This window comes from Dermacentor andersoni, chromosome 6 (genome assembly GCF_023375885.2).
Source record: "Dermacentor andersoni chromosome 6, qqDerAnde1_hic_scaffold, whole genome shotgun sequence".
Lineage (NCBI taxonomy): Eukaryota > Metazoa > Arthropoda > Arachnida > Ixodida > Ixodidae > Dermacentor > Dermacentor andersoni.
The window spans coordinates 162,570,124-162,589,312 of record NC_092819.1 but is presented as its reverse complement, the minus strand read 5'-3'; the positions used below and the strand labels follow the sequence as shown (position 1 = coordinate 162,589,312).

The window sequence follows — 19,189 nt, the reverse complement described above, 5'->3', positions numbered from 1 at the left end:
CGGACACTACAACACGTCTCCTGTATGCCGGAACAAAGACCACATCCTCAAACTCAACCCGGTGCCACGTTGACTACCGTGGTCTGCCCTGGCCCGTAACGTCAACGCGCCCGACCCATCCTGAGGTGTGTAGAATACCATGACCTAGAAGACTGGCTCGCTGACTACGACCGGGAGAGCATCGACAACCACTGGGACGACACCGAAAAACTTAATTAGGTGTTTTTTAGTGGTCTCGCTAGCGTGTGGTAGCGAAGCCACTAAAGTGATCTGATGGCGTGGGCGGCCTTTAGAACTAACGTTATGGAGGTATTCCGGCACCCCGTCGTTCACAAGCTTCGCGCGGAAGGTTTGCGTGGTCGTGAGCAATAGTGCAAGGCGACAGGTAGAGGTTATAAAGGATACCTTCTCTACCGCTGTAACCGCGTTGACATCATAATGGCTGATGCCGAGAAGATCAGGCTTACCCTAAAAGGCATTGAAGATGACGCGGCCTTCCAGATGCTTTTGGCTAAAAATCCGGCAACAGTGTCTGCACTTATTCGTCTCTTCCAAACCTTCGATGAACTATGCAAACAACGCGTAACCACCCGCCAATCTCTTCTACAGGCCACTTCAATGCGGAGCTTGTCTGTGGCCCCGGATAACACTTCGCTTTTGCTACCGATCAAGGAGTTCATCCGTGATGAGGTTACTCGTCAGCTTTCTCAGATACCGCTTATACACGGCTAGCAGAACTTAGACCATTGGCACAGGGAAGACAACCGTCGGATTAGTTTTTATTGTGGCGAGGTTGGACACGTGGCCAGTTCCTGTCGCCTACTTACACCGAACATCTCCAAAAACGTGCGGCCATATGCACCAGGCTTCCAACAAAGCCGCCATTATTCGGATACCTTTAATCTCCTCCTGCCACCCAGACCACTTTCTGTGCTCGCCGTTCAGTTTCTCCTCACTGCCGCTACCTTTCTTCCATGCAAGGTAGGCGGATCCCTCTGCACTATGAAGACTAAAAATTGCAGTTCTAGAGGCAAGAATTACAGTGTCAGCGAAATGTATAAGGCCTGACTGTTTCCTGAAAAACGTCATTGAAGTCGCAATAGAAGGAACATTGACGGTTGCACTTGTCAACACCGGCCATAGATTTGAGCGACAGATGCCTGTATTTGCCGCTAAATTACAAAAATGACGACAACGCTTTCTGGACTTTTCCTTCGGACTGCGAACGCGCTGCACGTCGAACCACCTGGCGCCTCCATCACTCGTGTCGTGATTCAGGAGGTTTTGCATGTCATCTAATTCACTGTGTTTCCATTATGTTTTTAAGGCGTCATATTAGACTGGAATTTTCTCTCCGCACATCATGCGATCATCGACTATGCCCGCACTGAATTCTGGCTCTTTCAATTTTTGAAAGATATTATTAATGACAAGAGCCCTCTGGGAAATCTTGTCATTAAATCTCTTGTATCTTTTGTGACTATGTAGACGACGGCACAATGCTCATCGCGCCTTCTGAAGTCTTGGTTCGCCGCCGATCACTACCACTGCCGTTCGCCGTCCTGAAATTGAAAAGTGGCCACCAGCTCATGTGCGTTTCAAACCCCTTGGCTGATCCAAATTCTTTACCATTTCTTTGAAATATCGGAAAGAGCAGAGCTATCCGCTTCACCTTAAAATTTGAAGCAATGGGCGCCACCTTTTATCTTACCGCTCTCCAGCCCATCGTCTCCTCAGTCACTACCGCGTTATCTTACGCCATGTATTGCCAGTAACCTTACGACGATGAATCGAGAGGAAGTTGTTGACTTGACACACGGGATAGCTTCCTCTTTTTACTGTTAAGCAACGTCACTCGGCCGTACAAGGTCTCTTTCGCACACTATCGACATTGGGAGCCAAGCACCCATTCGGCAGCAAGCTACCTAGTATCGACGAACAACAACAGACACGCAGGCGATGACCAGTAGAACGATATTTCCACGAGGAAGTGACGTTAAAGAACACAGTAGCAATACTGTGAAAAACAAAACTAACTTTTATTGGGCGAACCTGTGGCCACAAAGACAGGCTACACTTAAAGCACAACGATAGCAGCGAACACAGTCGGCGATCGTCGAAAATCTGATCAGTGGGTCAAGCGCGCCGGCTTTTATACATTAGTCGTCGAATTTTCCAGAGTAATCGATGGGACCCGCGTGCCTTCGACAAAATTCTACACTATTCGCGTTGCACATACATGCAGTCAGATTACACAAGGTTTGGCGACAACAGACAGCGGATAGAAGCATCGATAACATTCTAGAAACATCCGATAGACGTAGCGTCCTACGCTGAGCGATAACATTTCTTATAACGGTGCTCACCCGTAAAAGATAAACGAGTCCGCGTGTCAATTCCCCCTAATCAAAAGGCATCGTCCCGATGCTGCAAACACAACAGAAGAGTGAAACACAAAAGGACACTTATTAAACAAAGTAACAAAACAGCAAAGAAACAACGTCCAAGGCGACACAGTCCAAAAAAGTCAAAGTTCAGCTATGCGAAGTCCCGCAAGTTCATTAGCGCTGGTGGAACGGCTTAAGTCGCGCAACATGAACTACTTCAGGTCGTGAGTGGCGCCGCTGTGATAGCGTAATGCCGTCTGGCACGATATCATAGTCGAGTGCGCCAATGCGTCGGATGACCTTCTATTGTCCGTAATAACGGCGTAAGTTTCTCGCTATGTCCGCCTCACCGTATAGGGGTCCAATCCCAAACACGGTCGCCGGGCAGGTACTAGACGTAACATCGTCGAATGTTGTAGTGTCGGCTGTCGGTCCTCTGTTGATTCTTGATCCGCGGGCGGGCGAGCTGTCGGGCTTCGTCGGCGCACTGGAGAAAGGTGGCGACGTCAAGATTCTCTTCGTCGCAGACGTGCGGCAGCATGGTGTCAAGAGTAGTCGTCGGATTGCTGCCGTAAACCAGCTTGAACGGCGTGGACTGTGTTGTTTCTTGCACCAACGTGTTATAGCAAATGTTACGCAGGGCAGGACTGCGTGCCTCGTACTGTGCTCGACGTCGACGTACATTGCTAGCATGTCGGCGAGGGTTTTGTTCAGGTGCTCCGTGAGACCATTCGTCAGCGGGTGGTAGGCAGTTGTCCTCCTGTGGCTCGTCTGGCTGTATTGCGGAATGGCTTGGGTGATCTCTGCTGTAAACGCCGTTCCTCTGTCGGCGATGCGGACTTCTGGGGCACCATGTCCCAGCAGGGTGTTTTCGACGAAACATTTCTCCACTTCGGCTGCACTTCCTTTAGGTAGAGCTTTAGTTTCAGCGAAGCGGGTGACATAGTCCGTCACCACGACGATCCACTTATTTCCGGATGTTGACGTCGGAAACGGTCCAAACAAATCCATCCCGATCTGCTGAAATGGTCGGCAGGGACGTTCAATCGGCTGTAGTAATTCTGCTGGCCTTGTCAGTGGTATCTTGCGTCGCTGACAGTCTTGGCATGTCTTGACGTAACGGGCGACGTCGGCGGTCAGACGCGGCCAGTAATTACTTTCCTGTATCTTCGACAGCGTCCGGGAGAATCCCAGGTGCCCAGCGGTTTGATCATCGTGTAGGGCGTGCAGTATGTCTGGACGCAGCGCTGATGGTAGAACAAGAAGGTAGCTGGCACGGACTGGTGAGAAGTTCTTCTTCACGAGCAGGTTGTTTTGTAGTGTGAACGAAGATAATCCGCCCTTAAATGCTTATCGTACAACTTCGGTATTCCCTTCCAAATACTCGACGAGGCCTTTTAGCTCCGGATCTGCTCGTTGGGGTTTAGTGAAATCTTCCGCGCTTATTATTCCAAGGAAGGCATCGTCGTCCTCGTCGTCTTGCTGCGGGAGATCGAGGGGGGCGCGTGATAGGCAGTCGCCGTCAGTGTTTTCGTCGGGACTTGTAGATTACCGCGACGTCATATTCTTGCAGTCTCAGGCTCCACCGCGCCAGCCGTCCTGAAGGGTCCCTTAAGTTAGCTAGCCAACACAACGCGTGATGGTGGCTGACGACATTGAATGGCCTGCCATAGAGGTAAGGGCGGAATTTTGCTGTAGCCCAAATGATGGCGAGGCATTCCTTTTCAGTTGTAGAATAATTGCCTTCCGCTTTTGACAGCGACCGGCTAGCATAAAATATCGCCCGTTCAAGTCCTTCTTTCCTCTGGACTAGGACGGCACGGAGGCCTAGGCTACTGGAGTCAGTGTCGATTTCGGTATCGGCGTCTTTGTCGAAGTGTGCAAGTACTGGCGGCGACTGCATGCATCGTTTGAGTTCTTGAAATGCGTCGGCCTGCGGCGTTTCCCACTTGAACTCGAATCACATTTGATTAGATGTGTTAACGGCTCTGCGATGCGTGAAAAATCCTTGACAAAGCGCCTATAGTAGGCACACATACCAAGGAATCTACGCACTGCCTTCTTGTCGATGGGGTGCGGGAACTTTGCGATGGCAGCTGTCTTCTGCGGCTCGGGGCGCACTCCAGATTTGCTGATGACGTGGCCTAAGAATAGAAGCCCATCGTAAGTGTAGCGGCACTAGTCTGGCTTGAAAGTAAGCCTCGATGACTTGATGGCCTCTAGTACTGTCGCAAGCCGCTTAAGGTGATCGTCGAAATTGCCGGCGAAGACGACGACGTCATCCAAGTAAACAACACAGGTCTGCAGCTTCAGTTCTGCTAAAACCGTGTCCCTCACGCGCTGGAACGTTGCAGGCGCCGAGCATAGTTCAAATGGCATAACCTTGAACTCATAGAGGCCGTCTGGCGTGACGAAGGCGGTCTTTTCGCGATCTCTTTCGTTGACTTCTATTTGCCAGTAGCCGGACTTGAGATCCATCGATGAGAAGTATTTAGCGTTGCAGAGCCTATCCAATGCGTCCTCTACCGTGGGAGGGGGTATACGTCCTTCTTCGTGATTTTGTTCAGTCGACGATAATCGACGCAGAAACGTAGGGTTCCGTTCCTTTTCTTCACTAAAACAACTGGAGACTCCCACGGGCTTTTCGACCACTCGATGATGTCGTCGCGCAGCACTTCGCCCACTTGTCTTATAGCTTCGCGTTCTTGCGTCGAAACTCGGTGAGGGTTCTGGCGGGGTGGTCGAGCGCACTCTTCGGGTATTATGCGGTGCTTTGAGACTGGTGTTTGTCGTATCCTCGATGACGTCGAAAAGCAGTCTTTGTTTCGTCGAAGCAGTCTTCTGAGCTGTTGCTGCGTAATCACGGGGAGACGGATATATGTCGAAGTCTGACTCGGGAACTACGGTCGTGGGGGTAGATGCGACAGAATCCGAGAGGGCAAACGCATTGCTGGTTTCCAGATTTTCCTCGATCTATGTGAGCGTCGTACCCTTGTTGATGTGCTTGAATTTCTTGCTGAAGTTTGTCAGCAACACTTTCTTGTTTCCTCCTGCATTCGAGCGATCCCTTTCGCGACGCAAATTTCACGGTCGAGCAGTATACGTTGGTCGCCTTCGATGACGCGTTCTACGTCAGCGGGCGTTTTGGTGCCGACCGAAATAACAATGGTGCAGCAAAGCGGGATGCTCACTTGATCTTCGATCACCCTCAAGGCGTGGTGACGACGAGGGCTCTCCGGCGGCATCGCTTGATCTTCCAACAGCGTTCTTGACTTCGACTTCAGGTCGATGATTGCGCCGTGTTGGTCCAGGAAGTCCATACCGAGAATGACGTCTCGCGAACACTGTTGGAGGATAACGAAGGTGGCAGGGTAAATCCGGTCATGTAGGGTAATTCTTGCCGCGCAGATTCCAGTCGGTGTAATCAGGTGTCCTCCAGTGGTCCGAATTTGCGGGCCTTCCCATGCAGTCTTAACTTTCTTCAACTGCGCGGCGATGGGTCAACTCATGACGGAGTAATCGGCTCCTGTGTCTACTAAGGCGGTGACTGCGTGGCCGTCGAGAAGCACGTCGAGGTCGATGGTTCTTTGTCTTGCGTTACAGTTAGGCCTTGGCGTCGAACACCGCTGCATCGCGTTGACCTGTGGCTGGTACGTGGCATTGTCAGGTCGCCTTTTGTCGGCGTATTCTCTGCTTCCAGACTTCGTCGGGATGGCGGCGAGTCGTTGTTATGTCGTCGAGGTAGTCTCTTCGTAGTCTTAGTGGGCGACGGAGGATCTGCGTCAGTTCGACGATCCGCAACCGAACCTCCATCGGTTGCTGGCTTTTGGTTTTCCGGACATGGGCTCACTGATCGGCCGTGGGCTGGACAAGTGTATGGACGGCGCTGCGGCGACAAGTAGCGGCCTGGTGACAGCGAATGGGACGGTCGTCTTGGGCTCCACTGAGTAGCGGCGAGGCAGTCACGAGGGCGTAGCGGCGAGACGATGTCACGAGGGCGTTCACCTTCCCTCGGGCGCGGTGCATTGACGGCGAAGCCTCGCAATCCCAGGTCGCGGTATGGGCATCGGCGGTACACATGGCCGGCTTCGCCGAAGTGGTAGCAGAGCGGGCGGTGGTCGGGTGCGCGCCAAATATCCGTCTTCCTCGCGTATGCACTGTGCGATGGGTGGCCATGCTGGCGGCGGCGGCGGCGGAAGAAGTAATTGCGGCGTTACAGGGCCCTGGCGCTGTGGTGGAGGGGGGCCTTGACGGCGTGCGATGGCGGCGTAGGTCATCGCTTCTGGCTGGGGCTGCGGTAATTGAGGTTGCACCTCAGGAACTCCAAGTGATCGCTCAACGTCATCTTTCACGATGTCAGCGATCGAGGTTAATTGAGGCTGCGACGAAGGGAAGAACTTGCGCAGTTATTCGCGCATAATGGCCCCGATGGTCTCTTAGAAATCACTGGAGCCAGGTGCTTGAATGCCACTGAGGGTTTAGCACCTGGCAGTTATATTGCCTAGTCATCATCATCAACCTGGTTACACCCACTGCAGGGCAAAGGCCTCTCCCATACTTCTCGAACAACCCCGGTCATGTACTCATTGTGGCCATGTCGTCCCTGCAAAATTCTTAATCCCATCCGCCCACCTAACTTTCTGCCGCCCCCTGCTACGCTTCCCTTCCCTTGGAATCCTGTCCGTAACCCTTAATGACCATCGGTTATCTTCCCTCCTCATTACATGCCCTGCCCATGCCCATTTCTTTTTCTTGATTTCAACTAAGATGTCATTACCTGGCGTTTGTTCCTTCACCCAACCTGCTCTTTTCTTATCCCTTAACGTTACATCCATCATTCTTCTTTCCATAGCTCGCTGCGTCGTCCTCAATTTAAGTAGAACCCTTTTCGTAAGCCTCCAGGTTTCTGCCCCGTAGGTGAGCACTGGTAAGACACAGCTGCTATAGACTTTTCTCTTGAGGGATAATGGCAACCTGCTGTTCATGATCTGAGAATGCGTGCCAAACGCACCCCAGCCCATTCTTATTCTTCTGAATATTTCTGTCTCGTGATCCGGATCCGCCGTCACTGCCTGCCCTAAGTAGATGTATTCCCTTACCACTTCCAGTGCCTCGCTACCTATTGTAAATTGCTGTTCTGTTCCGAGACTGTTAAACATTATTTTAGTTTTCTGCAGATTAATTTTAGACCCACTCTTCTGCTTTGCCTCTCCAGGTCAGTGAGCATGCATTGCAATTGGTCCCCTGAGTTACTAAGCAAGACGATATCATCAGCGAATCGCGTGACTAAGGTATTCCCCATTAACCTTTATTCCCAATTCTTCCCAATCCAGGTCTCTGAATACCTACTGTAAGCACGCTGTGAATAGCACTGGAGAGATCGTATCTCCCTGCCTGACGCCTTTCTTTATTGGGATTTTGCCTAGTGCGCATTTATAAAGTTTTCTGAATCGTCGTTGCCTCTGCCAACAACTCAGCTACTGTCTTCGGTGGGTTTCGGATTAGTCCGGCGCAACGTTCTTGCTTTATGCCTCGCATCAAGAAACGCACTTTTATCTCTTCGGGCACTTTCCGGGTGGCGATGGTCTCATGAAGTAGTTGGCCTCTTGCTTCCAGCAGATCTTCGGCTGTTTCTTTTCGGACAAAGCTCGTGAACGTCCTCATGAAGTTACTGCGGAACAGGTCCCATATTGGAAGGGTGGACTCCCGGTTCTCGAACCAAGTCCTCGTGGCATCTTCCAAGGAGAAGTACACATGTCGTAGCTTATCCTCAGAGGTCCAGTTGTTGAAGGTCGAGATCCTTTCGAAGTTTTCGAGCCAGGTTTCCGGATGCTCCGACGTAGCTCCACGGAAGGTAGGGGGCTCTCTGGGTGACACTGGGGCTTCCATTGTGGTTGTCTTGGCCACAATCTTCTTAGTCTTCTCAGGTAGAAGCCTGTGTTCCGGGGGCAGCTGTTGTAGGCGGCGCCTTCTCGATGGTCCGGGACTACGTTGGTGCTCTGTTTGTGGTCCGGGCTTGGATCACGGCTTGTGGGGGGTGTCCGGTACATGGACGAAAAGCACCTCCACCAGATGTCACGTGATAGTGACGTTAAAACCCCGTAGCAATACTGTTAAAGACAAAACTAACTTTTATTGGGCGAACCTATGTCCACAAGGACAGGCTACACTTAAAGCACAATGATAGCGGCGAACACAGTCGGTGATCGTCGAAAATCTGGTAAGCGGGTTAAGCGCGTCGGCTTTTATACATCAGTCGTCGAATGTTCCGGAGTAATCGCTGGAACGCGGTTGCCTTCCACAAAGATCTACACTATTCGCGTCATACAAGCATGCAATCAGATTACACAAGGTTCGGCGACCACAGTCAGCGGATAGAAGCATCGATAACATTATAGAAGCTTCCGATACATATAGCTCGTCCTCCGCGGAGCGATAACTTTTCTTACCAAAGCTCTCACCCGTAAAAGATAAACGAGTCCACTTGTCCATACGCTCAACGCCATGTCATCCAGTCTTATAGTAGACCCTGGTCACCACCACTCATCTTAGTTAAAAAAAGACCGTAGCACACTATTTGGCGTTGATTATCGAAGGTTGAACAAGAGAGAGAAAAAACATTTATTCGAACCATCGAGGTTGTTGAGCTTGAGATCGAGTGGGTGGTGTCCTCATTCCAGGACTCCACTGGCCATGGCTGCTCGACGTACTTTCTGGACGAGAGCTTCTTGTCCCGCCAGGGTATCGCCGGTCAGCTGTACCTCCCACCGATGCTAAACAAGATTACCCGAAAGGGTGTATAACCATTGTCGCGTACAGATGACGCACTTGAATGTTTGCAAGGAGCGGAACTCTTTGCTCCTTATCTCTGTGCTGTGGCTACTGGTGCGTACCCATGGCTGATTCTGACTCTTCAAAAGCCGCTTTTGTAACAGCAGACTGCTAGTTCGAATTCACTGCGTTGCCGTTCGGTGTCTCCAACGCGCTCTCCACCTTTGAACACATGGTGGACGGCATCCTGCGCGGCCTGAAGTACTATACTTGTCTCTGCTACCTCGATAACGCTGTCTTCGTTTCCGCAGATTTTCCGACCCATGTTCGCAGTTTACATTTTGGTGGAGTGCCAGAACCAGAGGACAAGCGTAGCAGGCACATTGAGCGGGCTAGAGCGTGCCGTGCTCGCGCTGTGAGAACACGTCACCAAACATTATTTTCGTCATTTTTTTGTAGTGACGACCGAGAATAGTGATCTTCAGCGTCCGCGCATAGTGGCGTAATGCAGGCATTATGGAATCGGGGTGTAGACGAGCCATATGTAAACGTACTGAATGATATCTATAGCGGCTCCACAGCCACCGTTGTCCTCCATATAGAAAGCAACCAATTGGCCGCGTCTGACCGTCGACATCGCCCGTTGTGTCAAGACATGCCGAAACTGCCAGTGACGCAAGACACCACCGACAAGGCCAGCAGGATTACAGCAGCCGATCGAACCTCCTTGCCGACCATTCCAGCACATCGGGATGAATTTGTTGGGATCGTTTCCGACGCCAACATCCGGAATAAGTGGATCACCGTGGCGACAGACTAGCTCACCCGCTTCGGTGACACTAAAGCTCTACCAAAAGGCAGCGCAGCAGAAGTGGCGAAATTTTTCGTCGAGAACATCCTGCTTCGACATGGTGCCCCAGAAGTTCTCATCACCGACAGAGGAATGGCCTTTGCAGCAGACCTCACCCAAGCCATTCCGTAATACAGCCAGACAAGCCACAAGAGGACAACTGCCTACCATCCACCAACGAATGGTCTCACGGAGCGCCTGAACAAGACCCTCGCCGACATGCTAGCAACGTACGTCGACCTTAAGCACAAGACGTGAGACGCGGTCCTGCCGTATGTAACCTTCCCTTACAACACGGCGGTACAAGAATCAACACAGATCACGCCGTTCAAGTTGCTTTACGGCAGGAACCCGACGATGAAGCTCGACGCCATGCTGCCGCACGGCACTGACGAAGAGAATGTTAACGTCGCTAACTATCTCCAGCGCGCTGAAGAAACTCGACAGCTCGCCCACCTACGGAACAAGAACCAGCAGCGTACCGCCAGCCGACACTACAACCTCCGACGAAGCTACGTCGAGTACCAGCCCGGTGACCCTGTTGGGGTTCGGACTCCGATGCGCCGACGAGGACTCAGTGGGAAACTATTGCAACGCTATTTCGGACCCTACAAGGTCATCCGACGTATTACCGCACAAGACTATGAGGTCGTGCCAGACGGCATTCCGCATTCACATCGGCGCCGCACACGATCTGAAGTGGTCCACGTGGTGCGTCTCCAGCCCTTTTACGAACGCTGACGAACTTCCTTAGCTTGTTGTTTCTTTCCTACGTATATTTTTGTTTATTACTTTCGTTTTCACCATTGAGTCGATGCTTTTAAGACGGGGGTATTGACACGTGTACATGGTTACCTTTTTCGGGTGACCACGTTTCACCGCCTAAATGTTATCACGCAGCGCAGAACGCGCCTGCATGTATAGGAAGTTTCTGGAACGTTATCGATGCTTCCATCCGCTGTCTGTGACCGAGCCTTGTGTAATCTGATTGCATGTGTGCGCGACGCGAATAACGTTGAACTTCGTGGAAGGCAGGCGGATCCCAGCCACAACTCTGGAACATTCGACGACTGATGTATAAAAGCCGACGCGCTTGACCCACTGATCAGATTTTCGACGCTCGCCGACTGTATTCGCCGCTATCATTGCGCTATAAGTGTAGCCTGTTTTTGGTGGGCACAGGTTCGCCTAATATAAGTTAGTTTTGTCTTTCACAGTATTGCTACTGTGTTCTACACTGTCACCACCACGTGGCAATATGTCACGAAGACTTATATCAGTTAGAAGCTGTGTTTATCGCCGTCCGCTGAATGCTCCTGCAGCAAACATTAAATATATTTTCTATCTATGCAACGCCTCACATACTCAGTTGGAGGAACACTCGCCTTGGTTGCTCAGAGGCTGTGTTGGGCTGCTGAGCACGAAGTCGCCGGATTGAATCTCGGCCACGGCAGCCGCATTTCGATGGGGACGAAAACACCCATGTGCTTAGATTTAGGAGCACGTTAAAGAACCCCAGTTGGTTGAAATTTCAGGAGTCCTCCACTACGGCGCGCCTCATAATCAGAAAGTGGTTTTGGCACGTAAACCCCATAATTTAACATTTAATTTAGTTCGACGCATCCAATGGCAATCAAAATTTTTATTCATGATAAAATAGAAATGTTACGTTATTATATGCGTAACTCCTTATTCCACATTACCTTTTTGATATTGCGGAGGAAAATATGTATGGGGACTTCAGAGATAGTTCCGAAGTGTATGTACAAACAGCTGGAATTTCTAATGAATTCATTCAGTCCTGTTGTGAGTTCAGACAAAAGTAAATTAAGCTAATATTATGTTATTGCTGAACTGGTGAACAAAGCTGGTTAAGTTCATGTGCAGGCTTCACCATATGAGAGCAGACGCGCCATGCTTTGTCGTCTCATATTTCTTTTCTGCAATCTTTCGAATGGCACGTAAAATACTTACTCTAGAAAGTCTCGAGTGCACTCCTTTGTTTCTTTGTTGTGTGAAAAATCGCACCGAATTTCTGACGAAGGTGTTTCTTTTGGTGTTCATTTGCGCATTTTACCCTAGTGCCTTTTATGTTTGATGGAACATTGTGCATGCTGAAAAGCATCAACAATGCATCTTTTTCGGCTACCCCCAATAGATAGAATGACTATTTTTTTATTTCTCTCAGGCTCGCATTGTTGAAGAGTAAGGGTCGCAAGCAAGTTCATTTTGCCGAGGTGTGCCCTGGATATGTAAGTATAATTTATACTACACTAAGTGGCTCACGATTTAATCTTTTATTCGTCTTGCATAAGTGCCTATGTGAAAATAAGAATAAGCTAGAAGGGTATAAACACCCAGTTGGAGTCAATCAAAAACGATGCCCTCCTGAGAGAGGTGGAGCTCAGAATGGGGCGGTGTTAATGCACTCGGATCTCTTCGCGCCACCCCTCGGGAGAGGGTAGTAGGAGGACCTTCTGACCCCTGCAAATTTACAATGAAGCTGTAAGCTTCTTTTCGGTCGGCAGTTTTCGAGGGCTTGGGCTCACCCAAAATTAGTACCGCAGTCGCTAGGCGACGGTACTAACAGAGAGACCTCTAGCGGCAGCTCGAAATGTCATTTGTCTTTTAGTTTCTGCGCAACAGAACTATTTTCTCGTACATTCTAATTACAGCCTGAAGCTATATTGTCCTCAGCTTCTGTGTAAGTCGTACTTTACGAGTTTTCCGACACAATTTACTTTGAGAAATTCAGTTAGTTCAATAAGCCACTCGCGCTTGGTGATCTAATCAGACATGCTATACATGCTTTTCATCAAGAGTTTTTGCGTGTATTTCCTATGTCTCTTTTCTCCCTTGCTTTCTTTGCAGCAGTTAAATAAAGGACTGTTATTTTTATGGACTGCTGAACGGTTGAAGCTACCGTCCACTTTAAACCCAAGCGCTTCTCGAAGGTCTTCGTTTACTATAGTTCTCGCTGGATGAATCCCTTCGCTATATGTTGGAATATGCTGAGTGGCCTCAGGATTTTTGCCGCAGCATACACATGCCTCATCTAGTTTGGAATATTTACTCCGGTAGGATTTCATTCTTAGGCAACCGGCTCGGGCAAGGCACTGTGTTATGGTACAAGTTATCGCTTCTAATTTCTTTTCTCTTACTCTGATAAATCTTCATGGTGCTTTTTCTTTTCAGTCTCTGCATCCAATTAACTGCCTCTATTTCGCTCACTTCCTTTCTGATGACTCCTACAGTATCATTTACCCTGTACTTGGTTGCCAACTTTCTTGACCTCTTCCTGAATTTCGTGTCCATGCTTTCCAATACAGAAGCTTGCGCACATCAGCTGCCCATTTATTTCATGCACGTTGCTGAGCCTTTCTTCAAAACTAATTTTGCTACGGGCTTCTCTTACCTTATCTTATACGACCTCAAATATATCCGCCCAGATACACATTGAACCAGCTACAGTCTGGTGCCAGGCCCAGCAGCACCAACGCTATGCCCGTGGAAGCTAGGCGAAGACACCGTTCCTTCAAAAAGGTTGCTCAGTGGGCGTTTGCATTGACTAACCCGCAATAAATATTACCCGCCAAAACCCCTATCCGCTGCCCCCGATCGGCGACGTATTCACGTAAGGCGTGAAGCGACTCTCCATGACTCGTAAATACGAGTGCGGGAGTGAGACACAGCAGTTGCAACCCCCGCCCCCGACCCTTTGTAATTTAACACGATGCCTTTAGGCCTTGTTGACACCAGGTCAAAAAGGCATCATGTTAAATTACAAAGGGCCGTAGGGTGTTGCAGCTGCTTTGTATCGCTCCCACACTCGTGTTCACCTGTGATCGTGATAGTTTTAAATAGAATGACTGAGGTGGTACTTCGTCCTTCTAAATAAAGACATGCTTTGCTAGCTGGAAGAAATAGTCATATTGTCCACCAGCTTCTCTTAGCATTTAGAGCGGCTAGATAAAGTCTTCACGTGTCTCGCGTGCACTTGCATTTAGTCACAAAGAATAGCCGATTTGCATAACAGCCATTAGGAAGAACTATCGCGTTATTAGCATCGCCCTAATCAGCCATACCCCGACAACGTCCTTGATCTCCTGTAACTTCCTCGTCTACGCAATCACAAATACCTTCGTTTTTTTACATGTGTTGTATTAGCGGCGTTTTCTTTATGTTTTCTTTAGAGTAGCTGTAACATTTCCAATGCTCTCGGCCTCCACCGTTCCTGTGGCCTCCGGACTTTAACATGACCTTTGAGACTTTAAAATCACTTCTAGCATCCCGTCCTCTGCCATTTGTTTGAATTCCCTATATCCTTCATAACGAGCGAGAACATGGTATTCGCGTTCTTCTGAACCGAAATAACCACGCTTTCGGGGAGCAATTTGCCGCTTAAGCCAGCCAAACATGCTCCGTTGGTGAACACACTGCGCGCCTTGCTGGAGTGCCAGGAAACAGCGTGACAGAAAAAAAACTTCCTTATGACTAGGAAACCGACACCACATCCCATTTCATCTAGCGTTGTTCGTTAGTTAAGAGGCGCAGTTGTACCACAAATGTTGGGACGTTGCAATACACCCAGGCAATTGTAGCTTAGCCAGTCATGAGAGTGTTTCGCTGCAACAGTAAAATTAGTACAGCAAGTGCCTACCTGCGCTTGTGCTTAGGGGTCCTGAAGGTGCTGTATTGCGGTTTGAAAAATATTACCATTGCAGCAAATCATTATGTATGTTGCGCTCTTAATATAATTCGCACATATTCTGGTATGATTCCATGTCCCTTATGTTACATGGCTTTGATAGTTTCGCCGCCAACTTGTGTCACTGGCGAGTCTGTGGTGTTAGGGTGGAGCATCGTTAGCTGTGTTCAGAGGGCAGCGTTCTAAAACAGCAGTTGGACCAAGTTGGCTCATTTAGTATGTAATACTGTGTATTTGCGGTATTTCAATGAAAATTTTTGATACCAACTTGTGCCGCTGTGCATGTGCCATTCTTCAATAAAGCTGTTTGACGCCAACGTGGGCAACCCGCTTTGTGCCACTGGGCGAATCGCCGCATTTAAATAAGACTCCTCAGCGCCAACCTTTGCCACTAATTATGCGCCTTTCTTTAATGCACCCCTTTTGCACCAACTTGCCTCACAGGGGGTGTGCTGCCCTCCGTGACAAAACAAAACATTTCACACTTTATCCGGTGCTCGGTGAAATTGAAGTCGTGTCATTGATGCAAGTATACGCTCGGACAATCTTATATGGGAGGAGGAGGGGGCAGGCAGCGGTGCAGCAAGAATTACAGGCTGCAGGGCTCCTACCTTGTCCATCGCGCACTGCCTGCATGGATGGATTGATGCATGGACGCTCTAAGCGTCCCTTTTGGAACAGGGCTGTCGGTTTTGCAACCAAGCTCTTGTTCCAGGCACCTCTCTAACAAATTCATCCTGACAAGCTGCGCCGTGAAGCGGCACCTCTGCTAGATGGCTTTGCGTGTCATTGGATGGATGAATGGATGGATGGATGTTATGAGCGTCCCCTTTGGCACGGGGCAGTGGGTTGCGCCACCAAGCTCTTGCTAGTATACTTCCTAATGTCCTACCTAGGTTAAACAAGAAAAAATAAAAAAAAACACTATGAACTCCCACAACCAAATTTTCTGATCCTTTATTGCGAATTTGCTTTTGTACTTCTCCGTATTTTGTCGTGTCCCTACTTTTATCCCACCAATCCTTCAATTTCCTGTTACTAATCCCTATTGCGGGCATGTTTACTTTTACACTGCTCTCGCTGAACCCAAGGGCTTCGAGGAAGTGAGTGGTGCCTAAATGGACCATTGGGTAGACGTCTTCACATTCTAATAAAACATGCTCCATAGTTTCCCTAGGTTTACCACCGCAAGCGCATGTTTCTTCTTCCTTCTTGTATCTCGCTTTATAGGCGCGTGTCCTAAGACATCCTGATCTCGCTTTGAAAAGTAATGAGCTCCCCTTTGAGTTATCATAAATTGTTTCTTTCCTGATTTCGTTTTTTTCCTCTTAAGTAGTTACTCATGGCCGGTTTCTTTTCCATTGCCGCCACCTATGAGATTATTTTACCCTCTCTGACTTTCCGCTTGACGTTCTTTGTTGCGGTGTTGCCCATCCTACAGGCCGCGTACTTGCTGGTAAGCTTCATGGTTCTTTTCCTCCACTGTGAAACAATGCTTTTCCTATACAGATACTCAATTATTACAGATACAGATACTCAATTACAGATACTATATACATACTCAATTTTACTGCGATCTTCCCTCACTTCGAAATTAGTGCAGCCCATATCACCCTGAACAGCTTCATTTGTAGCCTTCCTGTGAGCGCCCAATGCGAGGCGTCCCACTGACCTTTAGTTCCCATCGAGTGCTGATTGTACCCCTGATTTAAAGGAAACCACATCTCTAAAAGTAAGTCCTGGCATCATTACACCTTTCCACATACCTCGGAGCACCTCGTACCTATTGTATCCCCGTAGCACCCTGTGCTTCATAATGGCTACATTTCTCTTCCCCATTACTGTTATTTTTTTCTGTTTTTCCGTATATCTATTGCCTTCGTTTATTCATATAGGAAGGTGTTTAAATTCTCTTACTCAAGGTATTTCCTGGCCCTGTATTGCCACTCTCTATTCACTGTTTTCATTGAATACCTTAACACCTGATTCTCTAACGCTAAATTTCAAACCTAAATTATCGCCTTACGGTACACAGATATTAGCCAGACATTGCAAATCACTTTGCTTGTTAGCTAGAAACAAAATGTCGTCCGCAAAAAATAAACCTGGAAGCTGCTCTTCTACTAATGTACCCGTCTGTTTGTATGAGAGATCAAATCCGATATTACTTACTTCTGGCGCCCTCTCCACCCTCACCATGTACATCATAAACACCAGTGGGGATAAAGGGCACCCTTGCCTCAGGCCCTTGGTTATATAACTTTCTCTTCGCTCCTCGTCCCTTCCCATTGAACGCAAACGCTATTTTCTTGGTAAATCTCTCTTCAAAGCTGTAGACAAGCGTCACCTAAACATTCCCTTTCCAGAATATTCCCCAAGATGTTGTGGTCTACGTTGTCATAGGCTCCTGTAATGCCTAAAAAGTCTACATATAACGGTCTGCTTTCTACTTTTCATATTTCAGTTCACTGAGTAAGAATAAATAAGTTATCTTTTAAACGCCTACCTATTCTGAAGCCATTCTGAAGTTCTCCCAAAATGCCATTACTCTCTGCCCATGCTTGAAGCTTTGATTGCTTGCATTACTAGCCTGTATATTACCGAAGTAATGGTCAACTGTCTATACGAGTCAATTCTATCTTTCTTACCCTTATCTTTATAAATTAAATTTATTATTCTTTTGTTTTCAGCAGATCTTCCTTATGCTTCGTCCAAGCTCACTAATCAGCCTAACGGGAACCTCGTCTTGCCCTGTGGCTGTGCGCTTAGGAATTTTCTCTTCGGCTTTCTTCCAGTTCAAATTTGTCAGCACGAGTTCCTTTTCCATCTGATTCTCTTTCATGCTCTTCGTTTCATCAAATACAACCTGGTAATTGCCTTTAAAATATTCGGCTTGTTTTTTTTCGGGTGCAATTTAGAGCCCCTTCCAGTTTGTTTCCATCTTCATCTAGGATATGTTGCTGTGTTGTTGTTGACTTCCTGCCTAACAATTTTATATGGTTCCCGAATATTCTAGGTGGCACCGTCTTTTTCTCACATATTTCTGAGAACCAAAGTTCACTTTCACCTTCTAGCTTTGATTGCACCAGTATGTGAATCATAGATTTTTCTCCCGGTATATTTCCCATTTACTGGCTACTTCATCCTGCGGCAACTGCGCCTTCATTCCTCATGACACGCAATGCCACCTAGCGGAGGCGCCACTCGATCGCGAAGCGGGTCTGGATGAATGCGTATAAAAGGATCCCCGTTGCATACACGACTCATCCATGATGCGCTTTTATAGGAGCGATACAGTGGGTCACAATATTGCTTGAATGCTAATCACATTAACGTCAATCTTCATCGGGCAATGGTCCGGCCTAATTTACTTATCGTTCGCATTGTCAGGTATTTGTCGAACATTTTATGATTATATTACACGTCACTGCATGAACGGTCATATTTTTATTAAATATGCTAAAGGGACATTTTACAGCCGATTTTTTAGGCCCTTTGTTAGCTCTTTTATGAAATCATTATCTTGGCCCTTGCACTTTTGGCAATATCTAGTTGTAGCTCCAGTAATATTCAATATTTATCCCAACCTAGGAAGACTCTCCGGTTTTTGTGTGTGCCATGTAGTTATTTCCCCTGTTCGGCACGTCATTCATTTTACCGGTGTGAGTCACTACTTGATCTCTGTTGGTTGTCGTCGCCAAACAGCTTGAGTGACCGTCTCGCGCAGTGGACAGCTCACCTACAATGTTACATCTCTACATCATCATCATCATCAGCCTGGCTATGCCCACTGCAGGGCAAAGGCCTCTCCCATACTTCTCCATCTACCCCGGTCATGTGCTAGTTGTGGCCATGTTGTCTCTGTAAACTACCTAATCTCATCTGCCACCCCTTGCTACGGTTCCCTTACCTTAGAATCCAGTCCGTAACCCTTAATGACCAGCGGTTATCTTCCCTCGTCATTACATGTCCTGCCCCTGCCCATTCCTTTTATTTATTTCAACTAAGATGTCATTACCTCGCGTTTGTTCCTTTACCCAATCTGGTCCCTTCTTATCCCTTAATGTTACACCCATCATTCTCCTTTCCATAGCTCGTTGCGTCGTCCTCAATTTAAGTAGAACCCTTTTCGTAAGCCTCCAGGTTTCTGCCCCGTACGTGAGTACTGGTAACACACAGCTATTATGCACTTTTCTCTTGAGGGATAATGACAACCTGCTGTTCATTATCTGATAATGCCTGCCGAGCGTGCCCCAGGCCATTGTGATTCTTCGGATTATTTCAGTCTCATTATCCGGATTCGCGGTCACTACCTGGCCTAAGTAGATGTATTCCCTTACCGATTCCAATGCCTCGCTACCTATCGTAAACTGCTGTTCACTTCCGAGACTTAAACATTGCTTTTGTTTTCAGCAGATTAATTTTTAGACCCACCTTTCTGCTTTGCCTCTCCAGGCTAGTGAGCATGCATTG

The 19,189-nt window shown here is 48.3% G+C and overlaps 1 protein-coding gene across 1 annotated transcript in view; it reads left to right on the top strand.

The window, feature by feature from the left end:
• The window catches only part of LOC126523455 (uncharacterized), a 95,720-nt gene that overhangs the window by 69,624 nt on the left and 6,907 nt on the right, over nt 1–19,189 (top strand). The window contains exon 5 of the mRNA XM_055066846.2: nt 12,197–12,260. Coding sequence (XP_054922821.2) covers nt 12,197–12,260 — 64 coding nt within the window. The remainder of the gene's footprint in view (nt 1–12,196; nt 12,261–19,189) is intronic.